This window comes from Rattus norvegicus, chromosome 17 (assembly GCF_036323735.1).
Source record: "Rattus norvegicus strain BN/NHsdMcwi chromosome 17, GRCr8, whole genome shotgun sequence".
NCBI classification, from domain to species: domain Eukaryota; kingdom Metazoa; phylum Chordata; class Mammalia; order Rodentia; family Muridae; genus Rattus; species Rattus norvegicus.
In genome coordinates this window covers 62,891,897-62,914,819 of record NC_086035.1, presented here as the reverse complement: position 1 = coordinate 62,914,819, position 22,923 = coordinate 62,891,897, and the positions used below count along the sequence as shown (strand labels likewise).

The following is a 22,923-nucleotide window of genomic DNA, read 5'->3' as shown; positions in this document are numbered from 1 at the left end:
ACGGTGTAAACCTGAGAGCCGGAGTCTCTACCTCGCTGTGGTGGGAGGAAAGACCAGGTCTCCTGAGACTTTAACCAACAGCTACAAACCAACATACCCGAACCATCCCTCAAACAATAAGTAAAGTTAAAACCAAATCCTCTTAATGATTGTCCTTTCCCTTAGCACACTGTGGGCATTCACTGAAATGTTATTCTTCTGTAAAGAACCCCGCCCTAAAGTTTCTGTGTTCAGTTCATTAGATCTAGAATATTCTGTGTGGTTTACAACTTAATAGAGAAGATTCTATCTGTAATCTTGGTGGAAAAATAGGGACGTGATAACTGCTCTGACTCTAAGTAGAATGGATTCTTGACACATCTTTAAGGGTGAATACAAGAATACAATGTTTCATAGTAACTCCCAGTAGACAATCAGAAATAGCTTTATGTTTAATATCTGTGTACATGTAAGTAAGTGCTATACAGAAAAGAGTCCAAGAACTGTCCTGGTGAATAAGCCCAAGGAGTGAGATCACATTGTATTTTCCCCAGTTTGAGTAGATCCTACAGCCTTGTAGGATAGGGTGTTTTGTTGTTTTAGGTTTTGTTTTTTCTTTTTTCTTTTTTCTTCCTTTTCTTGACTTGCTGCCAATTGTATTCACAGCAAATATCCGAAAGGAAAAATGGACGTAGGACTAACTGGTTATAGCACCCATCAGATGATGAAAGGAACACAAAGTCAGAGGGCACCTGAGAACTACCTAAGACTGGGGATACAGCTCAGGGTAAATAGTTTCCTAGCGTGTACGAAGTCTTACAGCAGATCCCCAGCACTGCAAACAAACAAATGAAAACCAAGCAACTTAAAGAATAAGAAGATATAAGATGATTTGTTCCTGATATGTGCATGTAAGTGACTGCAGTGTCAGGAACACGGCTCCTCTGGAGAGAATGGCCTTCACATGGGTCTGCAAAGGACTCCCCTCTCACAGGACAAAATGGAGTGGAACAAAACATACTTCTCTTGTCTGCACTGTAAGCACTACCTCAACGCTTTCTCAGCAGTTCCCCACTTTGGCTATTTTAATATCTGCCCCACAAGTTCCTTGCAGAACGTCTTTCATTGGTTGGGGGAGGCGGGGCCTCTAATCTCTAGTTTGAACTGATTTGCTACATTTTATAGGCATCTGTTTACATATTATCTCATTTTTGAAATATTTTTTTTCACATTAATTTTTAAAGGGCAGAAGATTTGAGATGCTAACAATTCACTGGCTCCTTTTATACATTCTCCCATTAATCGTTCTTAGCTAAGTTCATAAAAACATGCAAGGAAGAAACCAAGAAATCACTAGAAGCTGCAGTTGAAACTTTCTCATACAAAGGGTCTGAGGTTAGACTCTCTCTCTGACCACTTGCTGGAAGGATTAACTCTTGGCCTTGATTCTCAATAAGTGAGCATTCCACCACCACTGAACCATATCCACAGCTCAGGAAACATCAGCTTTCAGTTCAACCTGGAAGTTCAACAATCTTAGATCTTCCTTAAGACTTGACAATATGATAAAAAATAATGCAGAGAGAAACAAAAAACAAAAGCTGGACATCAGTGACTAAGAGATTTTAGGATGTTAAAACATGGCTGTAATGCCAACACACAGGGGAAAGAAGCAGAAATATTTCTAAACCACAGGTAAGAAGGTAAGAAACCTAGAAATTAATGTTCAACCATGGAGGAAAGTGGAGAAGCAGGGTCAGGTGCAAATGTTCAACCGTTTTCTTCCATTTTTCTGCAAAGGGATCACTCACTATTCAATCTATTCTAAATTTCAGAGGCTTTCTGCTGACAGCAATAGAGATTGCTCTTCCTTTCCTAAAAAGAAAGAAAGAAGCCTGAAGCCCTAAAAGACTATGTCATAGACCTATGAAAAAGAGTGATATTATTTATAGCAACCCTCTTCCTAGGACTACACACCATGCCATAACACAGTCACTGTTCTGTCTTAAAAATAAACAGGATCAAAAATAAATAAATAGAAAGAAAGAAAGAGGGAGAGAGAGACAGACAGACAGACAGACAGACAGACAGACAGACAGACAGTCTCATGTAACCCAGGCTGGTCTTGAACTCATTATGTGGCAGAGAAAAGCCTTAAGCTTAAGATTCTTCTACTTCCGAGTCTAGTTTTACACAGAGCTAGGGATTAAACGAGGGCTTCCTGCCAGCCTGCAGGCACAACCTGATGTCCTTATTACTAATTTTCTCCTTTCTACGTCTTACCTCACACGTCTTACGGGAATCTCTGCCCAAATATTTAAGACACTCAAAACTGAAATTATACTCCCTTTGTGTCTTTTCTCATTGTGGAAGCCGGTGCCACCAATATCAGAATCATTTACGATTACTATTCCACCTCCCATCCCCAGCCCTGGGTACTGGGAATCCGGTCAAGCCAACCGTGGAGTTTGCAAAAGAGTAGAAAAGAAAACTAAAAACCCACGTGGTTCAACTGTCTAGACTGCCTTACTGTCTCCCAGCTTCTGAACTAGTCTCTGGCAGACAGCGATCGGTAAATATTTACTGAATACGGTTACATCATGCAAAACTTTCCAGGAGCCCTGCTGGAAGTTGTTGCTTGTAGTTGCGGCGCTAAAGGCAACGCTCCGGGACCAGACCATGCGCGTGTGGGTGAGGGACGAAAGAGACCCAGCAAGGACCGCCCCCACCACCACCGAAGAGCGGAGGGACCCACAGAACCGCTAGACCTGGGTGGAGGAGTTACCCGGCTGCACCAGCGCAGGCGACACGCCGCCAAACGTCCTCTTCAAGCAAAGAAAGCTTGATCTCCAAAGAATCCTACCGCAGGCGACTCCAGCCAGCGTTTAGTGGCCTGACGAACTGGCTCACGAGATCCCTGAAGCTCCAGAGCAGACACACCGGGCCTCCGGGTACTGCACCTCGGGCACGCGCTTCTTACCTAACTCCCAAGCGCAGAGGTCCGCGTTACTGCCAAGGCCTCAACGTAAGACTAAAGGAGTAGACTACGTAGACACGGCCACAGGCCCCCGCAGGGCCCTTAGCTCTCCGCTCAATCTAGCCTCCCGCAGGAGGGCCCGCCCCCTCCTCGGCATGCGATTGGTCCTCACTAGTTCCTCGCCGCTATGTATAGGCTGTTGGGAGTAACCAATCGCCGGAGGCTTTGCTCCGTGGCCCTATGGGAGATGTAGTCCTGAGTACTGGGTCCCTATGGAGACCGGAGCGTCTCTTCTCTGAGTTCCGGAAATGCCTCCCAAAGGCTGCTCCAAGTTGTAGTAGAAAAATCCATAGTACATACACTCGCACCAGTGGTGCAGTATCAGGCGCCGGGAATCTGAAGTCAGAAAACCGATTGTAGCTTAGTTTTGCTGACACTAAATATCTTGTCTCCCTCACCCACAGACAAGACTAAAATGAAAGTGACTATTAGTTTATAGGCTTGTAATAGGGATTAAAATAAAAACCCGTAGGGGTTGGGGATTTAGCTCAGTGGTAGATTGCTTGCCTAGCAAGTGCAAGGCCCTGGGTTCGGTCCCCAGCTCCGAAATAAATAAATAAATAAATAAAATAAAAACCCGTGAATGTTCGATGGAAATTCTGAGGTACTGTAGATGCTAATGGCCACGCTGATAGTAAACATTGAGTACCTATATGTAAAACGTTGAGATACACACTTGCACAAGTGGGCCAATAAGAACTCTGCATAAATAAATAAGCATTAAAAAAAATAGGAAATGTCCCAAAAGACAGGCAACTAAGTACCTGGGTATTTTCTATGAGACACAGAGACAGGAAGATTTCTGGGTTTCGCTAGCTGCCGGCCTGAACGAAAAACCAGTGAGCTACAGGTTCAGAAAACAATCCTAGGTCAAGAAATAAGGTAGTGAGAAAGGAAGATACAGATGTTCTCCTTTGGGCTCTGCAAGCCAGGGGCTCGTTCATCTCAGCGCACAGACATGCATACAACACACACACACACACACACACACACACACACACACACACACAGTAGCTGGGTCTTAAAGGAAGGGTCAGAGGAAATACATTTAAATACAACATATTTTAATATAGAATTTTAGTATATAGTACAGTTTGGCTTTGAATTGGCCTCCTGTTTATCATCAAGACCTGCAAGACACAGCATCTTTTCCCCCAGTGTTTTAAAAACAAAGGATAGTTCAGTAAGGTGGGTTATGGGTAAAGAGATTAAAAGCAAATGTATCTAGAAGAATAAAAAGATACATAAAGCCAGGAGTGGTGGAACAGGGGTAGTTAGTGGTACAGGCCTATAATCCCAGCATTTAAGAGAATGAGGCAGTAGGCTTATGAGTTCCAGCCTAGCCTGGGCTACATAGCAAGGCTGTGTTCATGGAAGGAAAATGAAGTCTAACATTTCCATGTATTTAATTCCACCACCGTTTTTATTTATTTGATTGGTTTTTCCAATGGTCTCCCATTGTTATCTAAACCATCCTAGAACTGTTTAGTAGCCCAGGCTACCCTCAAACAGGCAATCTGTCTGCCCAGCCTTCTAAGTGTTGGCATTATAGGAATAAGCCACCTACCCCCGACTCAATTAGTAAACTTTAAAGTTATAGCATAGGTTGAAGAGGAAGCTCATCCGTGAAAAGCGCTTGCTGCTCTTGTAGAGGACCAGATATGGTTCCCATTACCCACCTGAAGGCTCACAAGCTTCTGTAACTCAGGTTTCAAGGGATACAGTGCCATCTGCTGGCCTCCTTAGGTACCTGCATGACGTACACACATGCATTCAGGTACACACTCATACACATAACATAAAAAGTAAATCTTTAAAATGTATAAGAATATCTGTAGCATCCTTGTGTAGAAGACGTAAATAGAGTCTTTTTCTCTTTCTATTTATTTTACCAGAGGCCAAAGAAATGAGTTAAGTCTGCTGGAACTGGAGGAACTGGAGGTCATGAGCTGCGGTGGGTGGTAGAAACAAATCAAAGTCGTCTGTAAACCCAGCAAGTGTTCTTAACCATTGAACCATCATTCTAGCCCCTGTGCCATCATCTTTTCTATCAAAGAGAGTTAAGCAAGACAAACTCCATTTTTTATTTGTTTGCTTGCTTGCTTGTTTTTCGAGATAGTCCCATTATATGGCCCTGCTTGGAATGGAACTTGCAATATAGACTGGCATCTAAAACACAGAGATCCACCCTCCTCTGTGTCCTGACTACTAGAATTGAAAGCATGTGCCACCGCACCCAGCTGACAAACTCTTTTTAAAAACTGCACATAAGCTATTTGGCTGGGGGTGGTGGGGAATCAGATTCTTCAAGGGTCTGAGTCTTGAGAAAATTGCTTTCTTCTTACTGAGTAGCTTTAAATTAACCAGGCTCATAAGAATGCTAAGCCACCTTGTGGTAGGAATATAAACCCAGTGAGAACCCACTCCCTGGGTGCGCTTGCTCCCTCAAGTGCAGCTACACACACTTCTACAGAAACAATGCTTTTGCCTGGCTGCCATAGTTTGGATCGTGAGGTAATTTTCTTGAGACTCCAAGCATGTTTTATACACCTTACTAAAGATGGCTATACCTGGGAGGGGAGATATGGAATGGGTTAGGAAAGAATAGGAGGGAGGGAGGGATTATCACCTATCCTTCGAAGTTTGTTGATAAATTTAGTTGGTTAATAAAACAAAGGAAACTTGGGCTGGAGAGATGGCTCAGTGGTTAAGAGCACTGACTGCTCTTCCAGAGGCCCTGAATTCAATTCCCAGCAACCACATGGCAGCTCACAACCATCTGTAATGAGATCTGATGCCCTCTTCTAGTGGGTGGGAAGACAGCTACAATGTGCTTATATATATAATAAATAAATAAATCTTTTAAAAAAAGAAAACTTCATAATTCAAGATGTTTTATGGATTAAAAAGTGAGTATACGACCAATCCAAGGTATGATTGGGGAGGTTATTATTGTAAATACAAGGGAGGTATCTGGAAGAGTCTGAACTGGGTCAAGGGAGGAAAAAGAGGAGGGAGGGGAAGAGAGGGGTCAAGAGAAGACAGGGCTGACCTGGCAGTTTTATAGGAATGAGAAGCACAGGGAAGGGAAGGGAAGGGAAGGGAAGGGAAGGGAAGGGAAGGGAAGGGAAAGGAAGGGAAGGGAAGAGAAGGGAAGGGAAGAGCAGGGAGGGGAAGAGGAGGGAGGGGAAGAGGGAGGGGAAGGGGGAAGGGGAAGGGCAAGGGGAAGGGGGAAAGCCCTTGGCTGGAGAGGTTAGGTTGGGGCATGGAGAGAAGTGATGAGAGGAGCCACAGGTATTGAGTGAGCCTTGTTCTGGGTTTCTTTGAAATCTGACATGTTACAAATACATTGGTTACAGCACAGTGGGGAAACCTCTGCTATCTGCCTCAGAGGGCTATCTGATGGTATTAGACTTTTGATTGATGGAAGCATGTGTTTTGTTAATACAGCCCAAAAGGTTTTTAGCCTTCTAATCACGAGGTATTAAGTCTGACACAGAGGCTGGCTATGAATGACTGTTTAGAAGACTAAAACAGTCCAAGATAAATTTAAGTAGGTGGTGGGCCTGAAACATTCCACACTCTCCACCTTTGCTCAAGTCCTAATGAGTTAATCAGCCTCGACACGGCTTGGTTTAAAGACAAAGCTTCTGAAAGCTGTTGTTCACGACAGTTAATCAGCTTAAATGTCCGAATTAAGAGCAGAACTCGATAGCTGCTAATTCCTCTCACTGTTAGCAATGAGATATAAGGAGGGTCAGGGACAGCACCCTGAATCGGATACTGTCTTATATTAGAGTGAGACCCCGTGTCAAAATAAATGACTAAAAAGTCCAGTTCTGGTACAGATTTTAGTTCTCCTTCACCCTGTTTGATCTGTCCTTTTTTTCCCCCCCAGTGGTGCCTGTCATAGTCTTTATTGCCCTGGTGAAACACCATGACCAAAAGGCAGGTTGGGGAGGAAAGGGTTTATCTGGCTTATTCTTTCACAGCATAGCTCATCACTGAAGAGAAATCAAGACAGGAACTCAAACAGGGCTGGAACCTGGAGGCAGAAGCTGATGTAGAGGTCATAGAGCAATTGCTGCTTGCTAGCTTGCTCGCCCTAGTCTGCTCAGCCTGCTTCCTTCTAGAACCCAGGCTGGCCGGGACCTCCCACAATGGGCGGGGCCCTCTTCCATCAATCACTAACGTAGAAATGCCTTGCAGCAAGATCTCGCGGAGGCACGTTCTCTATTGAGGTTCTCTCAGGTAAGCCTAGTTTGTCAAGTTGACATAACTAGCACAGCCTGTGGCCTGCTGCTGGGTCAGTGCTGTTGCGTTTTATAAAAAGAAAAAAAAAAGCCAGGGATGTGTTTAGTGGAGGCACGGTATGGCGTGGAGGAAGGGGGGTGCCTCTGCAGGCCCATGCTGAGGTATCCCTTCTCCCTGAAGTACCAGCCACAGGACAGTATAGTATAGAATAGAGTTATTTAGGGTTATGGGGAGGGGAGTAGGGACAGAGAAAGACTGGGGCAGGGGTGGGGCATGAGCTCCTGGATCGAGAGAGAGGGGAGAGGAATGGGGAGAGAGGAAGTAGAGGGTAAGGGAGCAAGAGAAGAGAGTGAGGAGGGGCCAGCTGTCGGGCACACCTAGCTATTGCTAGGTAACTGTGGGGCGGAGCCTAGAGGAAATGCCAACAAATGCAAAGTCCTCCTACCCTCTGAAGTCTCGTTCTTTGTCTTCCCTATCCTCAATTCAATTCTTTCTAATTAGGTTCTGACCATTGTACCATTTCAAGGTTCACACTGAGTATTCATAGGGACTTTCTGCCTTCTGTGTAAGATTCTGTGTGACTCTTCTTCCTTCTCTGCTCTTGTCTTGCAAAGGCCCATATGACCCACTTCCTATCCATCTGCCTCCGTGGCTTCCCTTCCAGGAAGTTCCTAGCCATACAAAAGGAGTTACCCATGTGCCTTGATGGCCTCCCAAGCAAGTTTTCTGTTTGTTTTCTCAGTAGAGAGGCCCACACTGCTGTCGTGGGAACTTGCTTTGAAACAGAGACTTACATAGACCCGGAGAGTCTGACTCCCAAGGATGGGTGACCTTGGACTGCTAATCCTCCTGACTCTACCACCCAAGCGCTGGCCTTGCAGGTAGGAGCCTCATGCCTGGCTATGACCAAGCAGTTTTATAATGACAAAGAGACAACACAAAGACCTGGCCTGGGCAGTTGTCCATCTTCCTATTAAGCTCCTCAGTGAGGGCTTTTCTAATTTCTACCAGTGTTGATTGTCAAATGGACTTTCCTCTAAGCCACAGGCCCTCACTTGAGGGTTAAGTAGTATGGCCTGTGGCGTTTATAAAAAACGCAGATGTCTGAGTCATAGTCCAGACAGTCATACTGTGAAACCTGGAAGAACTGGGTTAAATGCATCTAATAAATATGTATCTCCTGGGAATTCCGTACTGACCTGTTGTTTAAACATTCCTCTTAAATCATGTACCACTCAGCCTGAAGTGGGTCAGTTCCAATTCCCCATCACCAGCGTACCACATGCTATAAATGAGATCCCCCATCCTTCCTTTATTTTTCTTTTCGAGGCAGAGTCTCATCCGTGTAACCCAGGCCGTCTAGGAACTCCTTGTGTAGGTAAAGACAACCTAGAGCTTCCGATCCCCCTGCTTTTACCCACACAATACTAGGATTATAGGCAGGGGCCACCAAACTTGGTTTACACACTCCTGCGGGAACACAGGGCTCCATGTATGCTAGGTAAGCACTCTACCAACCATCTCTGACTCTTCACCCCCCCCCCTTTTTTTCTTTATTAACTTGAGTATTTCTTATTTACATTTCGAATGTTATTCCCTTTCCTGGTTTCCGGGCCAACATCCCCCTAGCCCCTCCCCCTCCCCTTCTATATGGCTGTTCCCCTCCTCATCCTCCCCCCATTACCACCCCCCCCCCAAGAATCACATTCACTTGGGGTTCAGTCTTGGCAGGATCAAGGGCTTCCCCTTCCACTGGTGCTCTTACTAGGCTATTCATTGCTACCTATGAGGGTCAATCCATGTATAGTCTTTGGGTAGTGGCTTAGTCCCTGGAAGCTCTGGTTGCTTGGCATTGTTGTTCATATGGGGTCCCGAGCCCCATCAAGCTCTTCCAGACCTTTCTCTGATTCCTTCAACGGGGGTCCCGTTCTCAGTTCAGTGGTTTGCTGCTGGTATTCGCCTATGTATTTGCTGTATTCTGGCTGTGTCTCTCAGGAGGGATCTACATCCGGTTCCTGACAGCCTGCACTTCTTTGCTTCATCCATCTTGTCTAATTGGATGACTGTATATGTATGGGCCACATGTGGGGCAGGCTCTGAATGGGTGTTCCTTCTGTCTCTGTTTTAATCTTTGCCTCCCTATTCCCTGCCAAGGGTATTCTTGTTCCCCTTTTAAAGAAGCATCTCTTACTCTTTAAGGGAGGCAAATGCAACACCAACTGAATGCTTTCAGAATATGAGAAGTCTGCTTACAGCTAATCAAATTGCCTGCATATCCTTTAAAATGATTTAAAAAAACACTTTGGCAACTTTAACTGATAATTTGTGATCAGAAATAAAACAACTTGTAGGATGGTGGTATAAATATTTTATTGTTTTTCATGGTTTATTCCTCTTCTCACATATCACTAGGTAATACTGATCCAATCCCTTGCGGGATATTATAGACAGGTCAAAAAATTTTAGAGAGATGGGTTGCCTAGGGCCACCCTGAAACACAAGTTCCTAGTTAAGAGGAATGACTTCCTGGATTCTCCTCCACAGTTCTGGTTAGAGCATAGCACCTGTTTCACATATAATAGTCAAAAGCTCACCCCCTCCCCTCCCCACACCACCCCAAAACACCTGCTATTAAACTCAAAGGCCCAGGTATTTCAGAGACTTTTCAAACTGTCAACTACTTAATAATTATGAAGCAAATTAAGAAAATGGGCCAAGGTGAAAAGTCAGTAAGGTTATCAGCAAACACTGGTAAATGAAAAGAAGAACAAATTTCCAGGCAGAAACTTATCAAACCCAAGGAAACAGACTCAGTTAGACACTTTGTTCCCTTTCCATTCACACTTTAACTGCAATTAGCAATTGTTTTCGTTTGTTTATAGCTCATTTTCTAGTCGTCAAGGACCAACATTTAACAGGTGTTTCTTCTTTATTTACTGCAAGCTGTCTGCATGATGGAAACTCTGGGGGCGGGGGCCAGGGAGGGGGGGTGTGGTGAAGAGGGGTGACGTGTAATATAGGTTTGGACAACAGGAGTGGAAAATTAACACACACTCACCAGGCGAAGACACCAAGCAGGAGCACAGATGATATCCTGTGTCCTTCAGGAGAGCCGGGCTGGACCTAGACACTGCCCCATCCAAGAGGAGAAGGTCTAACTTCTAGTACTATTGACTCCCAGGAGGAAGGCAGCAAAGGAATGCAAAGGGGCCATGGAGGAAAACTTCACCTCCTTTCTCTGAGAATGGCAGCCCTTTACTCCGCATGGGGGAGCTCTACCTAGTGCCCTAGGCTATAGCTTTCTAGTCTCATTGGGAACAGCTATAGCAAGCTCCTTATTAAGTAAGTACAAAGCACTTAGAGCTGTCTTTCTGAAACTTCTATGAAAGGCTCTAGGGGGAAAATGTGGGCATCAGGAAATCAAGAGACAGTAACAGAAACCTCCTTTTTCTTCTTGACTCCACCTCCATCTCTGCCAACTTCTAATCCCAGAAAGATCACCCACCCCCACCCCCAAATCCGACCGTCCACTCCAATACAGTGAAGAGATGACTGAAAACTCCACTTCAAGAACATTAATAAGGGCTAAAGAGATGGCTCAGAAGTTAAGGAGACTAACTGCCCTTTCAGAAGGCCAGAGTTCGGTTCTCGGCATCTGGGTCTGGTAACCTAAAATTGCCTGTGACTCCACTTCCAGAAGATCCAATACCTCTGAGCTTCTCATGTGCCTACACTCGTGTGGATACACATAACCACACAAAAACACACATTTACATAATTAAAATTGATGAACTTAATTATCCAAATATGTTGAGGAAAGCCAACAGGAAGGCTCAGGAAGTAAAGGCACCTGCCACCGAGCCTGACAACCAGAGTTGGATCCCTGGGACTTACATGTGACAGAACCAGCTTCCAGAAGTTGTCCTCTGACCACACACACACACACACACACACACACACACACACACATACACACACAATGTTAAGATATAACAACAATAATTTTTAGATTTTAATGAGCCTGACTTGGGGACACACTGTAAGTCTAGCACTTTGGAGGCAGAGGCAGGAGGATCAGGAGTTCAAGGTCAACTTGGGCTACATTAGACTCTCAAAACAAACAAACAAACAAACAAACAAACCAAAAACCAAAAACGTTTTGATTATTAAAAGGGGGCCAGACTGACATATATCCATAATCTCCCTGTAATTAGGAAGCTGAGGCAGGAAGACTGTCTGTTTGAAGCCAGCCTGGGCTACAAAGAGAAACACTGTCTCAGGAAAAAAGTGTTAAACATCTTCTGAGCAATCAGTTTTCCCCCACTGGCAGGCCAATCCCGTAATGCTTAATTCCACTAATGATGTCACTTATAGGTAAGTCCAGCTGATCTCTGAATAAGCAAGGAAAGAAAAAAAAAAACATGCTAGAATCCCAACCATGTCCTCCCCCAGCGTGTCCTCCCAAGGATACCCACACGGACATAAAAGGCAAAGAGATGTATTTTAAACGTCAAACCTTCACCAGACCTTGGAATACCAAAAGAGCAAGCCATTGCTTCCCTGGTGATGCATCCTGAATGTTTCAATTTCCACATTTTCACTGCCCCCTTTGGATAGTATGGAAAGATCTTAGTCAAAGAAACAAACCAACCTACCCTTTCATTTCATGTAGCTAAACCTTCAGAAAGAAACCCGTGGAAATAGGACCACTACATCACACCCATTGAAACTGCTTCTGCCTGACCTAGGGAAAGAATGAGCTGCAAGGAAGACCCTCTGGGTGTGTGCCTGGTCACGTATGTCCTGGTGCATGTGTGCATATGCATGTGGAAGCCAGAGGAAATTTTCAGTTCTCTCGTCCTGCCCCACGGGGTCCAGGGATCAAACTCAGGTCGTTAGACTTTCCTGCAGGCACCTTTACCTGCTAGCCACCTTTACAGGGCAAGCACTTCATAGACAGACCTTTCTTCTTAGGCCCTCCTTCACTCCAGTCTCTCTTTCGTTGTTTGTTTGTTTGTTTGTTTGTTTGTTTGTTTGTTTGTTTGTTTTTGAGACAGGGTCTTGTGGGTATCCCTGGCTGGGCCTGGAACTCAATAGGTAGACCAGGCCTGTCCTTGAACTCACAGAGATGGACCTGCCTCTGCCTCCCAGCGGCGGGGGATAAAGGCGTGCACCACTTCATCCAGCTTATCACACCTCTTAATAAAGTTTGTCAGAGTTTCCAGGTAACAACCTACACTTGAGCCTTTATTGCGTTCTGATAGGGTCAGGGGTTACAGAAAGAGCATCAGAGGTCGCTCTCCCCGTAGAGGGCAGAGGAGAAGGCAGTGTAGTCCAGGGCCCCGGGGACACTGCCTGGGCCTGAGTATGGGGGCATTCTCTTGATGCAGTACTGGGCCTGATCCGGAGGCAGCTCTCGACGAAGTTCCTCTGCCAAGATGTAAGGCTAGGAAAAAACACAAAAGGAGATTAAATGCAGAGAACCTAGACTGTGAGCCGTCTCAATATCTGCGCGTTTCTCACACTGTAGAGGATCACAGGTGAGGACTCTACTCTGCCCATTTTACCAGATAACGACCGAAAGCTGGGTTCACAGAGAGCGAGTCTGCAAGGAGACAGGCAGGAAGTTCAGGATGCTTTGTAAAAGCCCATGAGTGAGTATTGCCAACATTTCTCATAAACATTCCGATTTTAATTCCCCACCTCATGGGTCACGTTGGTTCACAGCATAAACTGAGGAGAACATAGGAGTGAACCATTTGACTTCACATAAGTGATGTTTTTAGAAAATGGAGACCCTTGGCTGGAGATATGGCTTAGTTGTTAAAGGTTAGGCCCACAACCAAAAATATAAGAAAATGGAGACCCTTTCATGCTCTAGTTTTTAAAAATATGAAAATATGTCACTGTGAGGGGAAAAATAAAACCTTCACTTAAAGAGTAGGATTGGCATTGAAGGAAGGAACTTTTAAAAACATATACATATGGGAAGCCTTCACCCATGTTCTGGGATAAGCTTTACTCCTTTCTGAGCTTCTATCTCTCTATAAACCCCTGCTTAATTTGTATTAAAAATATCCAGCTGATGAACTGGCTCTGTGGGTAAGGGCCACATGAGCCTGGAGAACGCTGTTTGTCCCTGGAACCCCTGTAAAGGAGAAGGAGAGATCGGACCATGCACGCACACACGCACAGATCCTTTTTTGAAAGTCCAGACTTAACTGTATACATCTAAAATCCCAGAGCTCTTATGATGAAATGAGAGGTAGAAGACCAGAGAGTCCCTGAAAGCTTGCAGAAAAGCTAGCCTTGCATATACAGCAAGAAACAAGAGGGTCCACGTCTCAAATAAGGTGAAGGCAAGACTGATGTCTGAGGCTGTCCTCTGACCACCACACACACCAAGGCCCATGTGCAAGTGTACTCACTACCCCAGATAGTTGAAGATCATTTAAAAAGTTTTTTTAAAAAAAGAAAGCCTGTCCCAGCAGACCTTATCAGAAGCCAGAATCCGGAAGGAGGCGATGACCTGTTCTGCAGTGTCCGTGTCTGCGGTCTCTCTAGTCATGAAGTCAATGAAGGACTGGAAGGTGACCGTGCCTTGTCCGTTGGGGTCAACCAGAGTCATAATTCGGGCAAACTCAGCTTCACCCTAAGGGGAGGTGGTACAGAGACAGTAAATGATTCAGGGTTTGGAATGGAAATGGGTCCTCCGCATGGTTCTCTTTACTCTCTGGAAAGTGTTCGTCTTGTGGGTGACTCAGGTCCATTTCCAATCAGTTTTATATGTTGTTGTAGCATCATTGCCAGAGGCCCCAGCCTATCAGAAGTGTGTCCTTTCTGTAGCCCATGTTGCCCTTCCTAATTACATCATTAGGAAGAGTAACTCAGCCAGAGTTGGGAAGTGGAATTACTATGTAAGATGGTGCTCATTCTTTAGTTTATTACCAGAGGAACCAACGCTGGTCATGTTTTAAACGCTCATTAGAGACTGAGTACAGCTCAGTATTAGAGCAATTGACTAGCATGTCCCTAGTACTGAAAAAAAAAAGCCTTAAAAAGCAACACTGTTTTATATATAATCAAGGTGCATACCTGTAGTTCTGGTTTTCAGGAGGTTGAGCAGAAAGGATAGTAAGTTTGAGGCTAGCTCCCAGCTAACCTCACCTGGGCTACACGAGATACCCAGGTGCTGGGAATGCGGGCATATGTCACCTGGTAGTCTGGCTTGTTCTATGAATTTGTATATTTAATTTATTCTTACACCACTGGGACTCTAAGCCCAAGGTTAGAGGCAGAGGGAGGAGGATCTCAGTAAGCTCAAGGCCAACCTGGGCTACCTAACAAGATACTGTTTCAAAAATAGATAAACATGTAACTCATCAAAGGGTAATGCAGAGCACTTCTATAATCTGTCCCCTGTCTGTCTGTCTCTCTCTCCCTCTCTCTTGATTTTTTAAAAATTATTTATTTTATGTATATGAGCACACTGTAGCTGTCTTCAGACACACCAGAAGAGGACATCAGATCCCATTACAGATGGTTATGAGCCACCGTGTGGTTGCTGGGATTTGAACTCAGGACTTCTGGAAAGAGCAGTCAGTGTTCTTAACCGCTGAGCCATCTCTCCAGCCCTCGATGTTTTTTTGAAACAGAGACTCCCCTATATAGCTCTGGCTGGCCCGGAACTCATAAAGATCTGCCTGCCTTTGCCTCCCAAGAAGTGGGATTAAAATCTTGCATTATCATCCCCAGCCATTAAAATCTCTCCTCTTCTATCTTCTAAAATACCAAAGGAAAACACCATTTAAAACTCAGGAAACTGGATGCCATTGGCGTGTACATTTTAAGTTGTTTCACTGAAGTATGTGAGTTATATCAATGAGGCTTCTAAACATTACCAGGAAAGCCCATGTCCTTAATGTTTTCACCCTAAGGAAACCTTGCCAGGTACTGAGTAAAGTTTTTTAGCATTTTAGCATTATTTGTACATAACGATAGGCAGATTTTTCACAAAGCGTTGCTCTGTGATATGAAAATAAACCCATTAGAAAAGTATCACATCTACATTCCCCACAATGGAGGCCTGGTGTGGTCCCAGACCTTTGTAGAACTTCAGCTTGCATCTTACCAAGTCATAGCCCATGGAAATGAGGCAGGCTCTGAAATCCTCATGATCCATCAGGCCATTCTTCCTCTAAAGAACAAAGAGAGAACAGTTAAGGACGAGATGAACAGCTCTGCCTGACTCAGTGCCCAGTGAGCAAGGTGGTAGAGAAAGGGTGACCAGCCAAGCTCAGAAGTCGCCCCTGACTTATAGGAGAACAAAGCCACCAGTACCAGAATATTATAAAGTAGTCTCTTTAACAGAGGAAACCCGGCTGTCACTCAGTGGGAGAGTGGCTTGCCTAACACACACAAGGTGCTGCAAAATAAAATAAGAGGAAGGAAAGGGAAAAGGGTCAGGTGCTATAAAGACTAATAATGAAAAAACCCACATCAAAGGCAGCAAAGGGAGCCAGTGAGGAGCTCACTGCTGCCACCTATTGGTAATGGCACGTATTGCAAACATTTCTAGATCTGAACTGAGAAACTCAACCAGTCTTGGAAACTACTACCCAGATGAAGTTCTGGGAATGGAACCCAGGGCCAGATGTAATGGCTTCATCCGCATGCCTAGCTCAGCTTCTCCCCCAAACCCAGTGGGCGGTGGTCTCAGCTCTGTAAACGAGGATATCTGATACCAAATTCTGGTTGGGATGGAAAATGTTCTTGTTTACATTTTCTTAGAGTTGTAAGAGGGACAGCTAACATTTAAACACCAATATGTCTTTACTGGCGATTCAGTTGACTTTGTTCACTCAGGAAATGGCCGGTTTAGAAAATTAGAAGTTCTGTCTTCTGTGACTGGAACCTGTGTTTTGGCTCTCAGGCCTGAGGGGCCATGGCCCTCCCCAGTGTCAGCCTCCCTGCAGCCCTGCGTTCTGCTCATGGCGCTCCTGTCCACTTCCCTTGGTGCCCTGCTCTGGCGCTTGCAGCTGCTTTGGAGCAGTAACCCTGTAGGTTGGAACCCTCCTCTCTTCCTCTCAGATGGCTGCTTGCTGGAGATCATTACTTGCACACTGCCTGGTTTCACTAAGCTGGTCTCCCACTGCCCAGGTAGGAGGGCCGGCTTTCCCAAGCTGGCGCATGAGCACTCCTCCTGTATGCCCTTGGAGTCTGGAATAACTGTGTCACTCATCAGTCTCCTTCCCACCAAGCCCTTGGTCTTGTCACTCCTGTCCCTGAGCCCAAAGTTCCTTCCTAACCCCCTTCCTTAATTTCTCCAGGAGCCACATCTGGCTTCTGCTCCTTCTCTTCACTCCAATGCCCCCACCCGCATTACCATCTGGAGTTTTAATGAGCTTCTCAGAAACACAGCTCTGCCCATACCTGTGCTCTATGAGAGTCAGCGACCCAGAGGTCTGGTGGAGGGATCTCTCCATCCATGCACTCCGTGATCCTGCCATCCTCCGACTGCTTTGCCCTACGTACCTCCCTGCCTGAATTTACTATGTAGACCAAGTTGGCCTCAAACTCAGAGATTTACCTGTTCCTGCTCCCTGCATGCCAAGATAAAAGCCACTCGGACCACACACAGCCCCATGTTGCTGTACAGCGAGAACACGACGTAATCTAAATGTCTAATCTCACCCCAACCGACCCCAGGAAAACTCTGTTTCCAGTGCTTATTGGAAATAAACCTTTTCTACATTTAAACGTATTTGAGGTTTACTTATTTACCTAATGTTTATGTTATGCCTGAGTGGACATGTGTACCACGTATATGCATGGGGATCACAAGCCTGAGTTACAGGTGGTGTGAGCCGCTGTGTGGGTGTTAGAACTGAGCCCATGTCCTCGGCAAGAACAGCTCGCCCTCTTTACCACCAAGCCAGCTCTGCAGCCCAAGCAGGTGTTTTCACTAAAGACAGCCAAGCATTGACATTAACTACAGTGTCCTAGTTAGAGGATCTACAGAAAACAGAGCAAGCTACATTGTTTTTGCTCATTTGTTTCTTTTTGTAGATTTTGTCCTTTGTTTTTTCTTTCTCCCAAGCCAAGGACTTAACCCAGGGCCTTGTGCTTTGCTAGGCCTGCACTCTACAACTGAGCTAAATCCCTAACTTCAGGAAACAAAGCAAAAGCCTTGATGTAAGGTCACCTGACGCGACATGGGGACGTAACAGTGCTTGTTTGATAGCTAGTTCCCTTGGTATCACTCAACCAGTTTCCTTGTGAACTTTTTGGAGCAGCAAGATCTAAAGTGACCAGCTGGGCATGTTGCCAAGCACCTGCAATCATCCAGCACTGGGAAGTGGGGGCAGGAGGACGGGGGCTCAAGGTCATCCTCAGTTACAGAGAGACCTGAAAGCCGGCCTGGAATTCCTGTGTCTTAAAGGACTCAGACCAACAGTACGCATGGTCTTCCAGATATAACTGCCTTTCACACAACTCGAGAGAGAGCAGTACCCTGTCAAAGTGGTTGAAGGAGGCTCTGAACTCATTCATCTGCTCCTGGGTGATGCCCTTGGCATCTCTTGTCAGGATCTGGGTCTCCACCTCATTGATGGTTCTGGCGATAGTTGTGAGCAGCAACTCCCATCCGACACGGATATGCTGTCAAGGAGAGGAACCAGCAATCAGCTACATCAAGGAGGTTTTAGTGCATCGTTATCACGAAAGGAGGGGGACTCCAATGAGCAGGAAATAAGCAGGGCTTGGTATAGGCTTGCTGTACTGATTCTGTTTATCACCACCACCACCACCACCACCACCACCACCACCACCACCATCACCACCATCACCACCACCACCACCATCACCACCACCACCACCACCACCACCATCACCACCACCACCATCACCACCACCACCACCACCACCACCACCATCACCACCATCACCACCATCACCACCATCACCACCACCACCATCACCACCACCACCACCACCACCACCACCACTACCACCACCACCACCACCACCACCACCATCATCATCATTGGTGTAGGGAGTCCATGTGCAGACATCACAGGAAAATTTTGGAGTCAGTTCCCTCCTTTACATAGATTCCTAGAACTCAACTCAGATTGTCAGGCTTCACGGTGTGTGCCTTTACTGCCGAGCCATCTCAACAGCTTGACTTCCCTGTACTTAAAATGTTTTTTTCACTGTTTCAACTTTTACAAGATTCTGTAGCATGGGAAATATTGAGGAGTGAGACCAGATTTCTACAAATGACAATCTACAAAGTGGCACTTTGCAAATCAATTAATATTTTTTATTTATGTCACATATACTTGGAACTAGGGGTTAACCTAGGGCCTTGCACATACTAAGCAAAAATAAATAAATAAATAAAGTCTACAATGAAACTACATCTCTGGCCCACACTTTGTAGATTAAATATTCAACATGTGGTCTATTTGTCACTGAAGACATTTTCACAAATAGCCTTTGGGCACTGGTTATACCCAAAGGCATCCAGGGAGATTGGAACCAGACTGGTAGAAATGGGGACAGTCTTGACTTTACGTACTAATTTTTACAACAACTAATAAAGAATGGGTGTGGTGGTACATGCCTGTGGTCATAGTACTTAGGAGATCGAAGCAGGAGTATCGGGTCATTCATAATTACATATTCAGATCCAGGAGAATCTGGGGTACATGAGACCATCCATTGCAACAGCAGCAGCAGCAACAACAACAACAAAAACCCAAGCCAAAAAACAATGGGAAGAAATGAGGACAATTTAAGCTCCTCTGCAAAGAAGCGTAATGACTTCCCTGTGACAATAACGATACGTTGACAATTAATTATTGTTTGATGATTGTAACCATTCACAGTGCTTTTCCACACACAGTGAATAGAAAGACCTGACTGTCCCCTGAGTTCACACATACAGGATTTACCAGAGAGGGAGACGTGCGGACGGAAACAACCGGCAAGGTCAAGGCGAGCCAAGCCTGCCCACGCGCCATCCGTACCTCCATGGTGTAGTTGGTGTGCTTGTTGTCGAAGACCAGGGCTTCCTGGATGAGCTGGTGGTCGCCCTCCAGCTTGTCAATGTTGTTCTTGTAGTTGATGATGTTGTGCTCGTACTGCTTCAGCTGGTTCATCTGGTCCTCCAGGGCCCCTGTGATCTGGATGGAGCTCCGAGCGATCTCCTGTATGTGGGGGGCAGGTGGGGTATGAGGGTGCACTCAGTGAGCACAGAGACAGACAGGGTGGGCCCGAGGCACTGGGTGTCCCAGACAAATTAGGGACAAGATCACAGGATGGAATAAGGTTAAGTTCACGTCTGTCTAGAGAATGGGGCGGGGGGTGGGGGCGCGGACATGATCCAAAGCAGCTGTAAGGAAAGAGTCCTGCTGACGTTCCTGAAGGGAAGAGACATGTCGTCAGGCCTGCTAGTCTGCTCTGTGCTGTGGGCACGTGGACTGCCAGACATGGGCAGAGCTGCCAGACAGGTATCAGACCACTGGGGAGAGCTTCTACCTCTAAGATAAAGTTAATACTTTATCCCAAAGGGGAGACAGAAAAGGTCTCCTGGCTATTGTTGAAAGCTATTAAAAAAAAAAAAAAAGCCAGATCCTTGGAGCCATTCTAATACCACGTTTCTTGAATGTTTGAAACACAAAGCACGTGTGACCCTTCACCTGCCCTCACTAGGGGCGGATGGCTCAACATCTAGCTCCTGGTGAGACTAAACCTGAGGAAGAGCTTTGTCACTGACAAGGGCAGACAGCGGAGATGGGCCACTGAGCCCTGTACTCTAACAGCCCTTGGCAGCCTGTACTCTGTCAGCCCTGGGCATGGAGACATGAAGGCCACAGACAGTGGAGTGGGTGGTGCAGACAGAACCCAGGCAGGGAGGTGCTGTTCTGAAGCTCGCTGAGAACTCCAGACTCGGGTAGGGCTCCACCAACCTCCATCTTGTTCTGGATCCAGGGGCCGATGGCATTGGCCTGGGCAGCAAACTGGCGCCGTAGGCGCTCATTAGCATGTTGGCGTGCCAGCTCCTCCTGCAGGGACTGATCCCGGACTGGCACCAGCTGCTTCACCTGTCAGGACCCAAGGAGAGCAGGATGAGAGGCCATCTCTGGTTTCATAAGAGTGGCCAGGGGATGGGCTCACCATCAGATGTTAAGCCACTGGGGTTTGAAGAGGGAGAAAGGGGAAAGAGGGAAGACAAGGATAGAGGCTTGGGGAACAGAGCGGAGAGAGAGTCGTGCTGAAGGGACTAGTCCTGACTGTTACCTTATAACACCAAGGGAGCTCTGAAAGGGCAGCTTAGTCAAGGGATTTAAGAGTCTATCCAAGGGCTGTTCCTCAAAGAGGAGTTCTCTCCCTGTGGCACCAAGCCCATGGGGGCTGGGACCACAGTGCAGAATCATGAGCTTGAATGTGGGGAAGAGTGGCATCTTTATTTTCATGTTCCCTGATCAAAGGTTAGCGTTTCCTTCATCTATGGATGTGGGCATCAGGATTCAGTAGAACCCATGACTGCCACACAGCCACCAGGCATCCCTATGCCAGGCGAGCCCCTGCAACTGTCTCGAGGTCGACACATACACTCCGGTCTATTTCAAGGTCATCGGGTTGCCATTGCATCCTCTTGTAAATGTGTTCCTTCATAAGGAGGCAGGGCACGTACTTCACCATATCCTGACTTTATTCAGTGGGGTTGTTAAACCTAAGGTCTGCCACTGAGCCCATCTCAACCTTTTTTTTTCACTCTATAATGTGAGTCATGACCTGGGTTAGCCTTAAACTTGATTGGTTGCCCAGGGTGACCTTGAAATTTTGATCTCCAGCCTCCCAAAAAGGACTACAGGCCTGCCAGGCCTGGGTTTTTAAAGTTTATTTTATATTTTATTCTCTCTCTCTCTCTGTGTCCCCCGCCCCCCCCCGTGTATGTGTGTGCGTGTGCGTGTGTGTGTGTGTGTGTGTGTGTGTGTGTGTGTGTGTGTGTGCAGGATAGCATTTATGTGCAAACCAGAGGACAACTGTGTGCTCTCTTCTCTCCTTCTTCCTCTACGTGGGTTCTGCGGATTGGACCTAGGGCCCCAGACTTGCGCAGCAAACGCCTTCACCCACTGAGGAGCCATCTCAGGCCAGGATTTTAAAATGTTTCCCTGAAAGTATTACTATCATAACCAATATTTACTTTGCCAAAATTTACAATACTTTCTTTAAGGGAAATAACTTCTATTGTTTTTCTTCACAAATCACAGAGGTTGCCAAACAGCAGGACCATTCAACACGTCTATAAAATCTGGAAGGGAGGGAAGTCGGAGGGTGATGCTGAATTAGGTCATCCTCCATCCCAAGGTCTTCCTTCCTTCCTTCCTTCCGCATAACCCTTCCCTCATCCCATCACCAACCCACAGACCGCCTTGCCCTCCCCCATCAACCCACACCCCCCACGCCGGCCCGCGGCTGCCCACCTTGTCCCACTTGTTGCGCAGCTCGTCCATGGTGACAGTGCTGTAGGGGTTGCTGGAGCTGATCCGGATACTGTAGCTCTGGATCACCTTCTCCACCTCATTCTGGATGGCTAGGATGGACTGCCGCTCCCCATCGGCCTCGGGCAGCGTGGCCTTGAACTGCTCATGTGCGGTGATCAGACTCTACAGCAGGGGGCAGTGCAGAGAACCAATCCGACTGGGGCATCAAATGCGCGTTTATCTTTAGACATGATCTCAAGTAACCAGACTGGCCTCGAATGTCACGTGTGACCCTGAACTCCTGATTCTCCTTCTCCAATCCCAGCTTCTGGGATTGCAGGCATGTACCACTGCGTTCAGACGTTTAGTGTAAACCTTGTGTGTGTTTACGGGTATCCAGAGGGCAGAGGTCCATCTTGTTTGACAGGGACTTTCACTGGCCTGGCCGCTCTCTCTTTGGGTCAGTCTGGGACTACAAGCATATGCTTTCATGCCCAATTTTTTTTAAAATGTAGATTCTTGGGAATTGAACTTATGACTTTGTACCCACAAGGCAACACTTTACTGACTAAACCCAGGCTTCATGACATATCTTTTGTTAAAAAACAAATGTATATTTTCTTTGTAATCTATTGTAGCCCAAATTCATCATAAATGGATTATGAATAAACAGGGTCCTGGTCACTTGACAGTAACTTTTCTCCCTAACACTAAAGCCAGCAAGCTAATTTATAGACTTGAATGTTCTGAAGAGATATACAAGTAGAACACTTTGGGTTGGCGGGGAGCAGGTGCTATCTTGGAGGTGCTTTTGTATGGGTGTGCTCATGTGTGCTACATGCATATTGGTGTTCGTGGGAACCAGAGGTCAACATCAAGTGTCTCCCTCAATCTAGAACCTCATTTTCCTTTTAGAAAGGTGCATTTTACTTTTGTACGTGTGTGTTCACGCATGACATAGAATGTCGTGTGGAGGTCAGAGGACAACTTGTAGGAGTCAATCCTGCCCTTTCACCTCGTGGATTCTGGTGACTTAACTCAGGTCGGCAGGACTGGGGGGCAAGTGCCTTTACTAGAAGAGCCATCTTACTAGCCCAGAACCTTAGGTCTTATACTCACATTAAGTCATACACATATGCATATATATGTGTAATGGAA

General features: G+C 46.1%; 2 protein-coding genes across 6 annotated transcripts in view; both read right to left on the bottom strand.

Annotated features, from left to right (window-relative positions):
* Positions 1-3,115, bottom strand: part of Mtr (5-methyltetrahydrofolate-homocysteine methyltransferase) — an 84,840-nt gene extending 81,725 nt beyond the window's left edge. For 2 of the 5 annotated variants that reach the window (XM_039096107.2, XM_039096108.2), the window contains exon 1: positions 2,765-3,093. The gene's annotated coding sequence lies outside the window, so the exon portion shown is untranslated. Of the gene's footprint in view, positions 1-2,764 lie in introns of all 5 variants that reach the window. The other 3 variants (XM_039096105.2, XM_039096106.2, NM_030864.2) reach the window with 3 other exon arrangements.
* A 9,373-nt stretch (positions 3,116-12,488) lies between these two features.
* Positions 12,489-22,923, bottom strand: part of Actn2 (actinin alpha 2) — a 67,277-nt gene continuing 56,842 nt past the window's right edge. Inside the window, exons 15-21 of the mRNA NM_001170325.1 lie at positions 21,766-21,948; positions 20,245-20,379; positions 19,303-19,482; positions 17,783-17,929; positions 15,402-15,467; positions 13,764-13,922; positions 12,489-12,716 (exon numbers count right to left, since the gene is read on the bottom strand). Coding sequence (NP_001163796.1) covers positions 12,558-12,716; positions 13,764-13,922; positions 15,402-15,467; positions 17,783-17,929; positions 19,303-19,482; positions 20,245-20,379; positions 21,766-21,948 — 1,029 coding nt within the window. The 3' untranslated portion in view covers positions 12,489-12,557. The remainder of the gene's footprint in view (positions 12,717-13,763; positions 13,923-15,401; positions 15,468-17,782; positions 17,930-19,302; positions 19,483-20,244; positions 20,380-21,765; positions 21,949-22,923) is intronic.